Raw genomic sequence first — 13,268 nt, forward strand, 5'->3', positions numbered from 1 at the left:
TTTCCAAGACATGAACCTTCTATAAGTGCCTCGGCCCTTCAACTCTCCCTCCCTAAGATTTCCGGTCCTAACATTTATTGCACACCCGCTGTTTTCCAGCCACAATGCTGGGTTCTGGAGACACAAAGATGAGCAGCTCAGACACTCTCCCTCCCTCACAAAGCTCAAATTACTTTAGAGGTAAGGTCCCACATGAAGGATAGGCCACTCCTCATGATTCTGCCCCCTGGTCTTCCCACTGGAAAGATCACATTGGATTCCTATTGCTTTTTTTACCTTAAACCTAAGCTAATAAGCAAGGGATTGGGGAGGTGGGAGAGTCATGTTGTTATGGGAACAAGTTCCCCCTCGACCAATATGATCCTGTTCCAATCATTGACCTTCTTTCTGTTCCTGAAACAGCCTAGGTCTTCCCCACTCACTGGGCTTTCACTTTCTGTTCCTCTGCCTGGAACATTCATACTGCTCAGTTCCCTTCAGGTCTCGGCTCAAATGGCACCTTGGCGAAGAGGTTTTCCCTACTGAAATGGTCTTACTGATTTAGTTGCTAGGCTTCTTTATTATCTGTTACCCCAGTAGAACAAGCTCCTCAAGAGCAGAGACCTTGCCTGTCATGTTGTTCTATTACCTGTCTGTGCCTAGAATAGTCTAGTTAATAATAGGTGCTCAATAAATATTGAATGAATAAGTGTACAAATGCCACCTCTTTTCTGGGTGTTCCCTACTCCAAGCACCCTTTGATGCACATACCCAAAGCTCCCCCTCTGCTTTCCTGAGCTGGGAGCTCCTACATGTCCTCTATTTGCCTAGAACACACACTTACTTCTATGCCCAGCTGCACCCCCACTTACTTCTATGCCCAGCTGCACCCCCACTTTCAGAAAGGATGACATGCTCCTCTAATGCTTTTTCTGTCGGCCGATTCAGCAGGGCGGGGCCTGCCCCTTTAATCTGGGCCCCACCTGCTCTGGTCAGACTGGTTTGGAGACTCAGGTAAAGGGAGGGAGAGAAAGGATTACTTGCAGAGCCAGCAGGGAGCTGAGCAGCTCCTTCTCAGAAGCTGGGGACCCTCCACGTCTCTCCAGGTTGAAAGTAAGAGGGTGTCATGGGTTCAAATGGCAAGGGGTAGGAGGCCCTCGAGGAGGTGGAGGGAGGGGATCAGCCCCACCAAGAAGCAGTGAGACAGAGGACGGATGGCAGGGAGAGGAGGAGGACAGAAGAGGCATAGAAAACAGCCATGATTGGACCTAGAAATCAGAATGCACAGACGTACAATGGATGAGGTACGCTGGTGAGGAGTTTAGAAATTGTCCAAGTACCCAGACTGGAGACTAAAGAATAGGGCACACTGCTACTGCCAGTTCCTGGGACAGATTTGTTGGCAAATCACTGGTCTCAGTTGCCAGGCGAGTTCCAAGCGGGTATCCACAGGAGAAGGGGAGGTTTGACAGTGAAGGGGCAGACTCCCTGTCCACAAGGAGATCCTTAGTGGGAAGGGAACTTGTAACAAAATTCCAGGCACCTCCTCTTCCTCCCATTCCTGCATTAGGGTGACAGTGACCCCAGGCGTTTTGGTGGAGGCGGTAGAAGGCATGGGTGGGGACTGGCTGAGGCCAGAGCTGACTGGGCCTGTGCCCCCTGACTCACCCTTTCTTGCTGGATTGAATTTAATGTCAAAAGGCTTCTTCCCTTTCAGCTGCTCACTGCCCTCCTGCCTCCCTCTCTTTGAACACTTTCCTCTGTACCATGTTCTTCTTAAGGTCCCAGAAGGGGCTAAAGCCCATGAGGCCGGCTGCCCTGGAACGTTCCAGTTCTAGCAACCCATCCTAAGGGCCAGAGGACAGGAGCTTCTGACAGAGCTCTCCTGCTACCCTCAGCAGTGACATGACCTCAGGGTAGACTCCAGAGCTGAGGCCCCAGGATGACAGAGCCCGAAACCCTGACGCTGCTGGAAGTGAAGAGTCCCGAGGCCCCGGAGAAGAGCCCAGCCCAGGCCTTGGTCCCCAACGGCAGGCAGCCGGAAGGGGAAGGTGGGGCCCCGTCCCCTGGTGCTGAGTCCTCTCGAGTGGCGTCTTCAGCTGGGTCTTCCCCCGCTAAAGAGGGGACTGGAGATGGTCTAGACAGCACAGTAAGCGAGGCTGCCACCTTGCCCTGGGGCACTGGCCCCCCGCCCAGTGCCCTGTTCCCAGATCCCCCTGGTTGGCGGGACATTGAGCCCGAGCCCCTCGAGTTGGAGCCACTCAGCAAACTGGAGGAGTTGCCTGAAGATGATGCCAACCTGCTGCCTGAGAAGGCGGCCCGGGCCTTCGTGCCCATCGACCTACAGTGCATTGAGCGGCGGCCCCAGGAGGACCTGGTTGTGCGCTGTGAGGCGGCCGAGGGCGAGCGCCGCCGGGCCTTCCTGCCGGCCCGACCCAGCCAGCCTGAGCCCTGTGAGCGCAAGTGGGCCGAGGCTGTGGCGAGGCCGCCTGGCCGCCCCTGCGGGAGCTGCGGGAGCTGCGGGGGCCATGAGGGCTTGAAGGCCGTGGCCTCGGTGGGAGCCGCTCTCCTCCTCTTCCCCTGCCTGCTGTATGGGGCCTACACCTTCCTGCCCTTCGATGCCCCTCGGCTGCCCACCATGAGTTCCCGCCTCGTCTACACACTGCGCTGCGGAGTCTTCGCCACCTTCCCCATCGTGCTGGGTGAGCCGGGGCCGCGAGAAGCCAGGGGGCATCCGGGAACTGCCCTGGAGGTCGGGGCCTGCCTGGCTTGGGGGGCAGGGGTTTTCCTTCACTCCGCCTGGACCCTCAGGCCTCGCACACCCTGCCACCCTGTGTGCCTGTCCCCTCCCAGGACCCCGAGTCCCACTGTGGGGAGCCCGTGCCTTTGAGCTCTCCACTACAAACCCTGCCCTGCTGCCTGTCTGCTGTTCTGTCCTGACCCCGTGTTCTCCACCCCACCCACCCCCGCCCAGGGCTCCTGGTGTACGGGCTGAGCCTGCTGTGCTTTTCCTCCCTGCGACCCTTCGAGGAGCCGCGGCGGGAGGTGGAGATCCACCGGCAGTACGTGGCCCAGTCGGTCCAGCTCTTCATCCTCTACTTCTTCAACCTGGCCGTGCTGTCCACCTACCTGTCCCAGGACACCCTCAAGCTGCTCCCTCTGCTCACTGGCCTCTTCGCAGTCTCCCGGTGAGTGGGGGCTGAGGGCAGGGCACAGGGCAGGGGATGGTGCTAGAGGGACCCAGGTCTGAATGTCTGGAGAGCCGTTCAGGGCCAGGGAGCTTTTGGATCCGCATCAGCCCAAATGTGTGCCCCGGAAAGGTGAGTCCATTTCTCCCTTGCAACTTGCCTCCCCTGGGGGAGCGGCTCGTATGTCTTCTCACCAGACGTTGATTTCAGAGACGCTTATGCCACCTAGAACTGAATGGCTCCCGGGTGTCAGAGACCAACCTCCACACATTGCAGCCACTCCTCTGTGACACGCTGGTCAGGTAGCCATTGGCCTCTAGTTGAACACCCCCTATAACCAAGGCTCAGTGCTTTAGAAGGCTGTCTGTTTCATTTTTCAAAGGCCCTAATTATTACAAAGTTCCTTATATTGTGCTAAAAACTGTGCCCTGGCTCTGAGCTCTGGAACTGCCTGGGATACGTTTGGATATTTGGTAACAGCCTGCTCCCCTGGTGTTTACTTGCTAAGTGACCCTGATTTCTTCGCTGTCCAGAGTCCTTCCCTCTGGGAAGGAAATTCTCCTACTTGTCCTATGGGGTGGGGAGGCCTGGTCCAGGGTATTGTTCTGTTCATACCAACCAAGGCCACGTTAGTCCTCATGGCAGCCTCATTACTCTCATTTATAATTTACAGCCACCTGAAATCCTTAAAGGTGCTTTCATGTGAACTACTGTTAACCCGGAAGGTACCTTTGAATTTGTCTTTACATTTTTTTCTCTAATACATTTCCTTTGGTCACTTTCGATATACAATTCCAGATTGATTTAACTGCTAAAACACTATTCCTATTGAGCTGAAATCGGTCTTCCTGTTACTTCGGATGTAGTCTAGTGGTCATCTGTCCCACCAGCCTTGCATCACACAGCCCTGCATTTTCTCCCAGTAGATGTTTCCCAAGATAAATGTTCCCGCCCATTAAAGTCCACTTCCCATCTCCCTCTCGGGGAATGCTGGTTTCAGATACAAGTTGGTTTAAGCTGTAAGAATCATCAGGGAGCTAAAGAATCGGTGATTGTCTTGTCCATCTGACCCATTTTATACAGAGGAAATCAGGACAGATTGGGGAGAAGAGTCGCTCAGGTCAGTCAGCATAAGTGGCAAGAATAGAATCCAGGTCCCTTCCCTCCCTCATCCAAGGTCCTTTCTTTTCTACCATAGGCAAGTTACTTAAGCATTTTTTAAAAATCTTCACCTGAGGATATGTTTTTATTGACTTTAGAGAGAGGAAGGAGGGGGTGGGGAGAGACAGACAGACAGACAGACATCAATGTGAGAAACATTGATCTGTTGCCCCCTGTAGTTGCTCCAACTGGGGATCAAACCTGCAACAAAGATGTGTGCCCTGACCAGGAATCGAACCCACAACCTTTGGGTACAGGGGGGGATGAAGCTCCAACCAACTGACCCACCCAGCCAGGGCTATTCTCCGTTTCTTATTGATTTCAGAGAGGAAGGGAGAGGGAGAGATAGAAACATCAATGATGAGAGATAATCATTGATTGGCTGCCTCCTGCACGCCCCCTACGAGGGGCTGAGCCTGCAACCCAGGCATGTGCCCTGACCAGGAATTGAACCATGACCTCCTGGTTTATAGATTGATGCTCAACCATTGAGCCACACTGGCTGGGCTGTGTCTACTTTCATCACCCATTTCATCTATAAGATAAAGTTGTTGTGAGGATTAAATGAGTTAATTCACGTAGAGTGTGTACAGTACCTGGCACTTGGTAAGGGTCTGCTAAACGTGAACTTTTACTATTAAAACAAGTTGCCTCCTGGTGTGGTAGAGAAGCAGTGGTTACTCTTCTCTGTTTAACAGGTTTAAACATGGAGGTACATCAACTTGATAACAAATTGTCCTTTATATATTAAGAGGAAGCTGCTCTCCTCCCCCATGGAGGGGTATGTATTTTTAGTGGATGTTCCAAGAGAACTTTGGTTGTGGCTTATCCATCCCTCCAAGCTTCAAGCCCTCTGGAAGCTGCCTTACTCTTCCTCTGGCTCTCTGAAATGGCAGGAGGAAGGTTAATGAACAGGCTAGGGATCAAATCACAGTTTTACTATTTCCCACATATGTGACCTTGACCTTGGATCAGTCTTACTTAACCCCTACGGAATCTTAGTTTCTTCATCTGCAAAAGGGGGAATAAATAAAAAGGAAGGTACAACTGTAAAAGAATGAGGAAACTGTCTATCCTATATAATAAAAGCCTAATATGCAAATTGTCCCCTCAGGAGTTTGACTGGGAGTTCAACCGCTCGCTATGACATGCGCTGACCACCAGGGGATGGTACAGGGGGAAGGAAGGCCCCGATCGGCCCTGACCGCCAGCCGCCAGCCAGGTCTAGGGACCCTACACATGCATGAATTTCGTGCACCAGGCTTCTAGTATACTGATAAAAATAATCTCCAAGATATATAAAAAGGGGAAAAAGTCAATGTGCAGAACAATCTAAATAGTATGCTACCAAACTGCAAAAGGGGGTGGGGAGGAAAACAGATCTTTTTGTTCATACATGCATAAAAAACCACTTTTTACACAAAAAACAATAATATTGGATACCTGGGGTAGGGGTGGAGGTAGGGAGGGATGGAGGTAGGGAGGGGAGGAAAGAGAACAAAAGGGTGGCAGGGGTCAGTAGAGGGAGGAAGATATTTAATACATGCATTAGTACCTTTGAATTTTGAACCATGTGATTATATTGCCTACTCAAAATTTTTAATTAAAATTTGAAAAACAAAAGAGGGAGGGAAATAATAAACTCACCTCATAGAGCTATCCGGAAGTCTATCGGGAATAGTGCCCCTTGAGTAACTAGCATTGCGCCTGGCACATTGTACATAGACATTTGCTGTCTTTAGAAGCATCAGTCATACCCACCAACCCATCAACCTCCCTCACTGCCTGTTCTCTCTTCTCGCCCTGGCAGGCTGATATACTGGCTGACCTTTGCCATCGGCCGCTCCTTCCGCGGCTTTGGCTACGGCCTGACATTCCTGCCCCTGCTGTCCATGCTAGTGTGGAACCTCTACTACATGTTCGTGGTAGAGCCTGAGCGCATGTTCACTGCCACCGAGAGCCGCCTGGACTACCCCGACTATGCCCGCTCGGACTACAGGCCCCGCCCCTGGGGCTGAAACAGTTCTGTCCTCTTGCCCCAGCCTGGGTACCTTGGTGAGATGAATCCCGCTCTGCCCTGACAGGGTCCCATCCAATCAGAGCTTGGATTGACTGACCGCCCTCCCCCCTCCCCCATTCGGGGCTGGCCTTCACCTTCGAAGCCCAGGACAGGCATGAGGGAGAGAGGGAGGTAGACCAGATGTTTTCTTGCAGGGAAAGGTGGACAGTTATGTTCCTTAAGGATGCTGAGGGAACAGGGCCAAGACCAGGGGAAGCCTCCCTGAGTAGCCTGCCTCCCACCACAGCCACGAGCGCCCACCACTGCTGAACTCTTCTACTCTCTGGCCTCCTGAGGCAGTGGGCATAGCCACAGCCAAAACTCTGACCATTTCTGTGCCGCTGTCTAAGCAGAGGGCCTCAAGGAGACTGGAAATATTGCTCTTGCCTAAAGGTAAAGGCTGGGCATCAGATCAAATGGGACTTGCAGGCTGGGTAAAACCCTCCTGGGGGCCTGCGTCGAGAACCCTCCATGACTGGCCCTCACAAGCCCTTTAGTCTCAGTCAAGACTATTACAGCTGCCCCAGCACAGAGCTGCTGCCTCCTGCCTCCTGCCTCCCGACCGATTAGGCCCCTGTAACTTCCCACTTCCAAACTGCCCAGAAGAGAGGAGCAGACAGGGAAGCCTGCCTCCCGTGATGTGTGTGTGTGTGTGTGTGTGTGTGTGCGCGCGCGCGTCCATCCGTGTCCATGCATGTGGTGGCTGGGGAGTGGTTGGAAGGCACTATGGTGGTGTTAACCCCGTGTGAATGTGTGTGTGGGGTGGGTGGAACAATAAATGACTACCACAGTCTTACTGGGCTCTTTCTTCGTGTTTGCACCCTATTCTCAAGTGTCCCTTCCTTGTTTGCTTCATACTGAATCAGAAACCTCCCTGCTCCACACGATGGAGAGTGGCTGGCAGAAACCTCGAGAGAGAGAGAACCAGACCTGGTGAGAAGGGGCAGACACCTGCCACCACGCCCATCTCTTAGCCCTCTCATTCCCTGGAACCAACCCAACAACATTCACACAGAGAGACAAGTCCTGTGGAAAAAAATAAGTCTATTTCAAGCCCGCAAAGCAGCAACCAGTCAGCCAGCCTTTCGTTTTGGCCTCCGAGTCCTATCCAAGAGAAATGGGGGCTGGAGGGGTGGGTAGGCTCCAAATTAGGGCACCCTCCCTCCAGCAATAACCCTGGTCCTGGTCCCTCTACAGAGTCTGAGGGAAGGTCCACCTGGTGGTTCCCAGGGGTTGAGGCTAGTCTCAGGTTCTTCAGAAAAGCGAGATGGGAGAAAGGAGTAGCTGGCTGGGAACACTGACTCTCAACCTGCAGCGGTTTTAAGACACAGCACGGCAGGTCCAGTAACGTCCTTCCGTCTGGAGAGCGGGCCTCAATTTATGGGCTGATATTCTGAGTACCTCTTGGGGCCCAGCAGCAGAAACAGGCCTCCTGCAAGCAGCATGAATCCTGGAGCACCCAGGGCCACTGCCATGATGCCTAGGACTAAGGGGGACAAGGCATCCACTGGAGGGGGACCCACACCAAGGAGCATCGACCTAGAGCAAGCAGAGTGGAAAAGAGAGGTAAGCAGACTTAGGAGGGGAGGCTAAGAGGCCCAGCCCTCCTCCCCTTCAACTTCGCGGTCCCTTGGCCCAGGACCTGACTCACCAGCTGAGGTAGTGTTGGTCCCAGTAGCCAGGGCCTGTAGAAGCCCCAAATGTCAGATTGAAGGCACAGAAGTTGTTCTGGGATCCAAAGAAGGCTCGGACAATGGGTGACTCGGGGAGAAGGTACGCCAAGGTGGGATGAAGAGGGGAAGCTTGACAGGGAAGGGCTGATTCTCGGCCCCCCTGCTTCTGGGAGAAAGCCACTGGTCGCCACTGCACAAAGCCTGATGGGAGAGAGCCCCATAGCAGCTGGTCCAACTGGGGAGAAAGGCAGACAGTGCAGAGTGAAGAGGACTAACCTTTGCCTGACCCTTTCTGTGACCCCCAGCCTTTCTCAGACTTCATCTGTCACTAGTCGTCCCGAGTCCTGGCCTGGTTCTAGAACTCACAGGCTGTTTGCACTGGGACCTCAATCTTCACTCTATAGAGAGGGGAGTTGGACTGGATGAACACTGGCTCTTTGCAAGCCTGCACCCAGATCCCTCCTCTGGGCCCCTAGGCCTTGCACACCCCCCTTGCCAGAGCACTGAGTCACACTGCACTGCCTGTCTCTGTCTTCCCCACTGAGGGCAGAGACTGGGCCAAATTCATTAGCATGGCACCCAGTACTTAACAGAGCTGAATAAAGTGTTGTTAAGTATTAAATGGTTGAATGATTGTCTGAGGTCCTAATAGGGGTTCCATCTACATTCACCCACTCATCTGTCTCCCCACTGGAAGCCTGACCTGGAAGACAGCAGGTGCATATTCGTCGTCGATGGAGTGCTGCTCCTGCATTGAGGGGCAGTCAGGGCCCTGGCCCAAGGTGGCTACCTCCAGCCCAAAAAGGGAGCGGTTTCCTCGGGGAGAGGCCCCAACCAAGGCCACCTCTAGCTGGCAGGTGTCCATGGTGTGCAGGAGGCGAGGTGGTTGGGCTGGTCGGCCGGATCTGGAGAAGGCCTGCACCTAGGATGGAGGAAGCATGGGGGGTATGGGAAGCAGATGGATGCCTGTCCTTGAAGGCCACCACCATCATTAACTCCCACCCTCATAACCCAGCCTCTGAGTTCTTCCCATACCCTTACCCTGAAGGCCAGGCTGCCATTGGCAAAAGCCCGGGTGGGGTCGTGATTGGGGTGGCCTCGAAATGTGGCACTCAGGGTGGCAGGATCCAGTGAGTCAGTGATGTTGTTCCAGGAGAACTCGGCCAAGGAGTATGGGGGATACGGTTTTCCCGGAGGCTTTGCTGCCACATCGGACGTGTTGGTGCTGTCAAACTCGAACAGCTGGCGGGTGGGGTGGGACAGGACGGGGCTTGCCTGAGTCCAGCTTTCTCCTGAACCACCCCCCCACCACCACCACCACCACTCACTAGACCCCATGCTCGGACTCTCACACCTGACTCTACTTCACCCACCCAGCTTCAGTTTCTTCCTCTAACTTGATAAGCCCTCTCCTCTTTCCCTTGGTTCTCCCCCAACCTCCTCACCCTGGTAAAGACAAGGGCAGAAGAAAACTGGATGCTGTCTTTGGGAAGCACCATCAGGGCCCCATCAGGCTCAGGGGAGAGCAAGCGGCTCCAGTTGACGCTCAGGTTGCTGTGGGGGGTATTGGTGGCGACCAGCAGCACGGCTGGAGGCCCGAGGCTGCTCCACACGTAGTGCAACGTGGAATTGGTGCCCACTGCTCGGATATGAAGCAGGTTTTGGGGGAGCCCCATCGAGTCAGGGATGACCTCCAGAGTCACCTGGAACATGGAGTAATGGAGGGTCAAGAGAACAGGATTAGGGAGAGACACAGGGCAAAGGAGAAGCTTGGGGACTTGGAAAATGCGGGGACAGGGTGGGGCCTAGACAAGAAGTTCGTGTGGGAGGTATGGGAATCTTGGTGCAGGGGAAGAGGTGGGGTACAGGAGAGGGCGGATGAGCCAGAACTGCCCTGACCCTGGTTAAGAGATGAGCACATAGAGCTAAGAGGAGGAAGAAAAAAATAACATTGCCTGGACTTGGGTTACTCAGGGCTGAGTCAGGATCCAGACTTCCCAAGACGACAGGAAGCCCTCATACCCGCCCAGCTCCACAGCTGGCCCCAACCCCAAGTTAAAGAACTCTTCTCTATGCAACCACCCTCCCCGTCCACACTCCACCCCTTGATTGCCCTGGATTCCAACCACCCTTCAGGCCTAGCACTTCCTGAAACCTCTACTGCTCTAGCCCCTCACCTGGCGGGTCTCCTCCCCCAGCAGGCCAAACGGAGCTGCCAACAGAAGACTCAGGAGGAGAATGGGGCTGGGGGCACAATGCCCCCAACCCCAGCGGGGCTCCTCACAGCTGCACATGCAGCTCCAGCTTCAGAGGGCGGAAGACACCGAGTCATGTGACTTACAGACTCAGCTGATCTCTTTAAAAGGCGGAGCCATCACACCAGGTCTTAAAGAGACTGACTCACTTAACCCAGCTCTAGGCTTGAGTGAGAATAGACTCAGAATGGTTAGAAGTTTGTTATACCCAGCTGGGTTGGCAAGACGTCTGCCAGGCGTCCTCAAACTACGGCCCGCGGGCCACATGCGGGTGTTCTTGCCGTTTTGTTTTTTTACTTCAAAATAAGATATGTGCAGTGTGCATAGGAATTTGTTCATAGTTTTTTTTAAACTATAGTCCGGCCCTCCAACTGTCTGAGGGACAGTGAACTGGCCCCGTTTAAAAAGTTTGAGGACCCCTGGACTAGACAGACAAGTAGACATATTCCTGACCACTCCTACCTAACTGGTCCCACTGAACAGTTACCTAAAAGTGGCATGATGTCTAGATTCAAGTTCTAAATGAGATCCCCCAAAATGACTCTGGTACAGAAGGCACAGAGAGGAATTTGAAAGAATTCCGCGGGGAAAACGGCATACTCTAGAACTGTGGTCGGCAAACTGCGGCTCTTCCACAAAATACCACGGCCTGGGCGAGTCTATTTTGAAGAAGTGGCATTAGAAGTTTACGTTTAAAAACTTTAGCTCTCAAAAGAAATTTCAATCGTTGTACTGTTGCTATTTGGCTCTGTTGACTAATGAGTTTGCCAACCACACTGCTCTAGAAGGTTCTTTTTGTCAGTTACTATTTATTGAGCCCCCAGGTGGAACTAAAGAAAAAAAGATAATTCTGAAAATAGGATATGAGAGCAAAACATTGTCATGTCCAGCTGAATGAATGTACTTTGTGTTGTGCTTGGGTTTTGTTTTTTGCTTCATCTTAAAATTATTTTCACTAATAATAAATGCATATGGTACAAAATTCTCAAGGTACCACAGGGTGTCACCCCTATTCCCTAGCAACTTGGTTTCTTCCCTGAGAAAACTATTACCAGTTTGTGTCCTTCCAAAGATACTCGATGCATACTCAAGTATATAATACATTAGGTACACGTGTAAAATACAATGGCATCCACCATTCTGCAGTTTTTTTCACTTGTACATTGAACACTGTTCAGTATCACTGCACTTGGAGCGGTCTTACTCTCCATCTAAGTATTTCACTGCAGGAGGATGTTGCATGGATATATTTAGCCAGAATCTTCAGAGTTCCAACATTTTGCTATGGCAAATAATGCTGAAAGGAATATCTCTGTATGTAATGTTTCATATATATTGTTTTTTAATGTTATTTTTAAGTTTATTGATTTGGAAAAAAACATCAATTTGTTATTCCACTTACTAATGCATTCTTTGGTTGATTCTTTTTTAAAAAATATATATTTTTATTGACTTTAGAGGGAGAGGGAAGATAGAAACATCAATGATGAGAATCATTGATCGGCCGCCTCCTTTACGCCCCCTACTGGGGATCAAGCCTGCAATCCCAGCATGTGCCCTTGACTGGAATCGAACCCAGGACCCTTCTGTCCACAGTCTGATGCTCTAACCACTAAGCAAAACCAGCCAGGGCTCTTTGGTTGATTTTTATATGTGCCCTGATCAGGAATCAAACCCACAACCTTGGCATTTTGGGATGATGCTCTAACCAACTGAGCACCAGACCAGGATAGTATTTCATATATATTTGTAACCAAATCCATATGGTAAACACTGAGGAATGGAATTGCCAGGTCAAACTGCCCTTTGAGACTTATCAATTGCTGCTCAAACCATGAGTTGAAGGCCCATTTCCCCACATCCTTGCAAGTGTTTATCAAACTTAATTTGCATTTCCCTTATAAATAAGGGTGAGCATGTCATGTTTTACAGTGACTTATTTTTGCTTTTCTGGAACTATTTACAAACTGCCTATTTTTCTACAGGCCCTATCTTTTTTTATTTTTATTGATTTTTTATAGAGAGAAGGGAGAGGGAGAAAAAAAACACCGATGTGAAAGTAACTGCCTGCTGCATGCCCCCTAGCGGGGATTGAACCCACAACCCGGGCATGTGTCCTGACCAGAAATTGAACCAACTTGTGAGTGCACAAGTGCACAGGACAAGCCCAACCAATGAACCACACAGGACTTCCAAGTCCTAAAAGCTGTTTCAGGGAATTAACTCTTGTATTGTTGAAACATCCTCCCTCTCCCATTTGTCTTTTGCTACACAAAATTTTTTAAAATATATTTTTATTGATTTCAGAAAGGGAGACAGAAACATCAATGAGAGACAATCATTGATCGGCTGCCTCCTGCACGCCCCCTATTGGGGATCAAGCCTGGGTTGCTTATAGTTTCCTTTTCTTATATTTAAATCTTTCAGCTGCCCAGAATTAATTTTGCTGTAATGAATCAAGTAGGGATCCAATTTCACTTTTTCCCTCTAGGTCCTGTTAAGGGAGAGTAAAAACAAGTCTGGGCTTAATACCGAGAATCTAGTGGTCAGAAATTCAAGTCTCTCCACCACCCAAAAGATACTGCTTTTATAGAAGGGAAATAGAATTTTGCTGAATCTAGGAGTTTAACAGTAGGAAGAACCATGAACAAAGAGAAGGCAAAATTTAATCATTATGTTAAATTTAGGCTTTGAACAACAGCACGAGGGGGCTTTGACAGATAGAAGAGTACAGATTTATCTAACATAACCAGAAGGGATTTCCATAGGTTCAGGAGATGCTTAAAGGGAAAATTGCCATGTACAGTTATCCAAGTGCTTAACCGTTAAGAGTTGAAACCAGAATCGACCTAGAAGAGTAAGGGACAAATGGGGAAAAAAGAATCCACACAGTGTGACTAGCTTCCTTCCTCTATCATTTAGCAGGTCTTACCAGTACTATTTCTTCAAGATC

General features: G+C 51.0%; 2 protein-coding genes across 4 annotated transcripts; one reads left to right on the forward strand and one right to left on the reverse strand.

Annotated features, from left to right (window-relative positions):
• The first annotated feature begins 1,007 nt into the window (after positions 1-1,007).
• On the forward strand, positions 1,008-7,380 carry TMEM79 (transmembrane protein 79). 2 transcript variants are annotated; one of them, XM_079761301.1, is made up of 4 exons: positions 1,008-1,092; positions 1,761-2,681; positions 2,954-3,167; positions 6,139-7,380. In XM_079761301.1, exons 2-4 carry the CDS (start codon positions 1,922-1,924, stop codon positions 6,344-6,346), a joined length of 1,182 nt encoding a protein of 393 aa, XP_079617427.1. In that variant the 5' UTR covers positions 1,008-1,092; positions 1,761-1,921; the 3' UTR covers positions 6,347-7,380. The 2 variants fall into 2 exon arrangements, with proteins under 2 accessions (XP_079617427.1, XP_079617428.1); XM_079761302.1 differs by having other exon boundaries at positions 1,013-1,092; positions 1,881-2,681.
• Positions 7,381-7,411: 31 nt separating this feature from the next.
• Positions 7,412-10,395, reverse strand: GLMP (glycosylated lysosomal membrane protein). 2 transcript variants are annotated; one of them, XM_079761299.1, is made up of 6 exons: positions 10,238-10,393; positions 9,506-9,763; positions 9,102-9,302; positions 8,764-8,982; positions 8,039-8,295; positions 7,412-7,926 (listed from the first exon to the last, which is right to left on the reverse strand). In XM_079761299.1, the coding sequence occupies exons 1-6, from the start codon at positions 10,352-10,354 to the stop codon at positions 7,761-7,763; spliced, it is 1,218 nt and encodes a 405-aa protein (XP_079617425.1). In that variant the 5' UTR covers positions 10,355-10,393; the 3' UTR covers positions 7,412-7,760. The 2 variants fall into 2 exon arrangements, with proteins under 2 accessions (XP_079617425.1, XP_079617426.1); XM_079761300.1 differs by lacking the exon at positions 8,039-8,295 and having other exon boundaries at positions 10,238-10,395.
• Between the last annotated feature and the right edge of the window lie 2,873 nt (positions 10,396-13,268).

Source organism: Cnephaeus nilssonii (genome assembly GCF_951640355.1).
Source record: "Cnephaeus nilssonii genome assembly, chromosome: 21".
In the NCBI taxonomy this organism is placed as follows: Eukaryota; Metazoa; Chordata; class Mammalia; order Chiroptera; family Vespertilionidae; genus Cnephaeus; species Cnephaeus nilssonii.

Excerpts from the sequence above, each read along its gene's own strand:
- GLMP (XM_079761299.1), bottom strand. The coding sequence starts at position 10,354 with ATGTGCAGCTGTGAGGAGCCCCGCTGGGGTTGGGGGCATTGTGCCCCC. Across the intron at positions 9,303-9,505 it reads CTGCCCTTGTCTTTACCAGG|CTGTTCGAGTTTGACAGCAC; the intron begins GTGAGGAGGTTG and ends CCCACCCGCCAG. Across the intron at positions 7,927-8,038 it reads GACCAACACTACCTCAGCTG|GTCGATGCTCCTTGGTGTGG; the intron begins GTGAGTCAGGTC and ends TGCTTGCTCTAG.
- TMEM79 (XM_079761301.1), top strand. The coding sequence starts at position 1,922 with ATGACAGAGCCCGAAACCCTGACGCTGCTGGAAGTGAAGAGTCCCGAG. Across the intron at positions 2,682-2,953 it reads CACCTTCCCCATCGTGCTGG|GGCTCCTGGTGTACGGGCTG; the intron begins GTGAGCCGGGGC and ends ACCCCCGCCCAG. Across the intron at positions 3,168-6,138 it reads GGCCTCTTCGCAGTCTCCCG|GCTGATATACTGGCTGACCT; the intron begins GTGAGTGGGGGC and ends TCGCCCTGGCAG.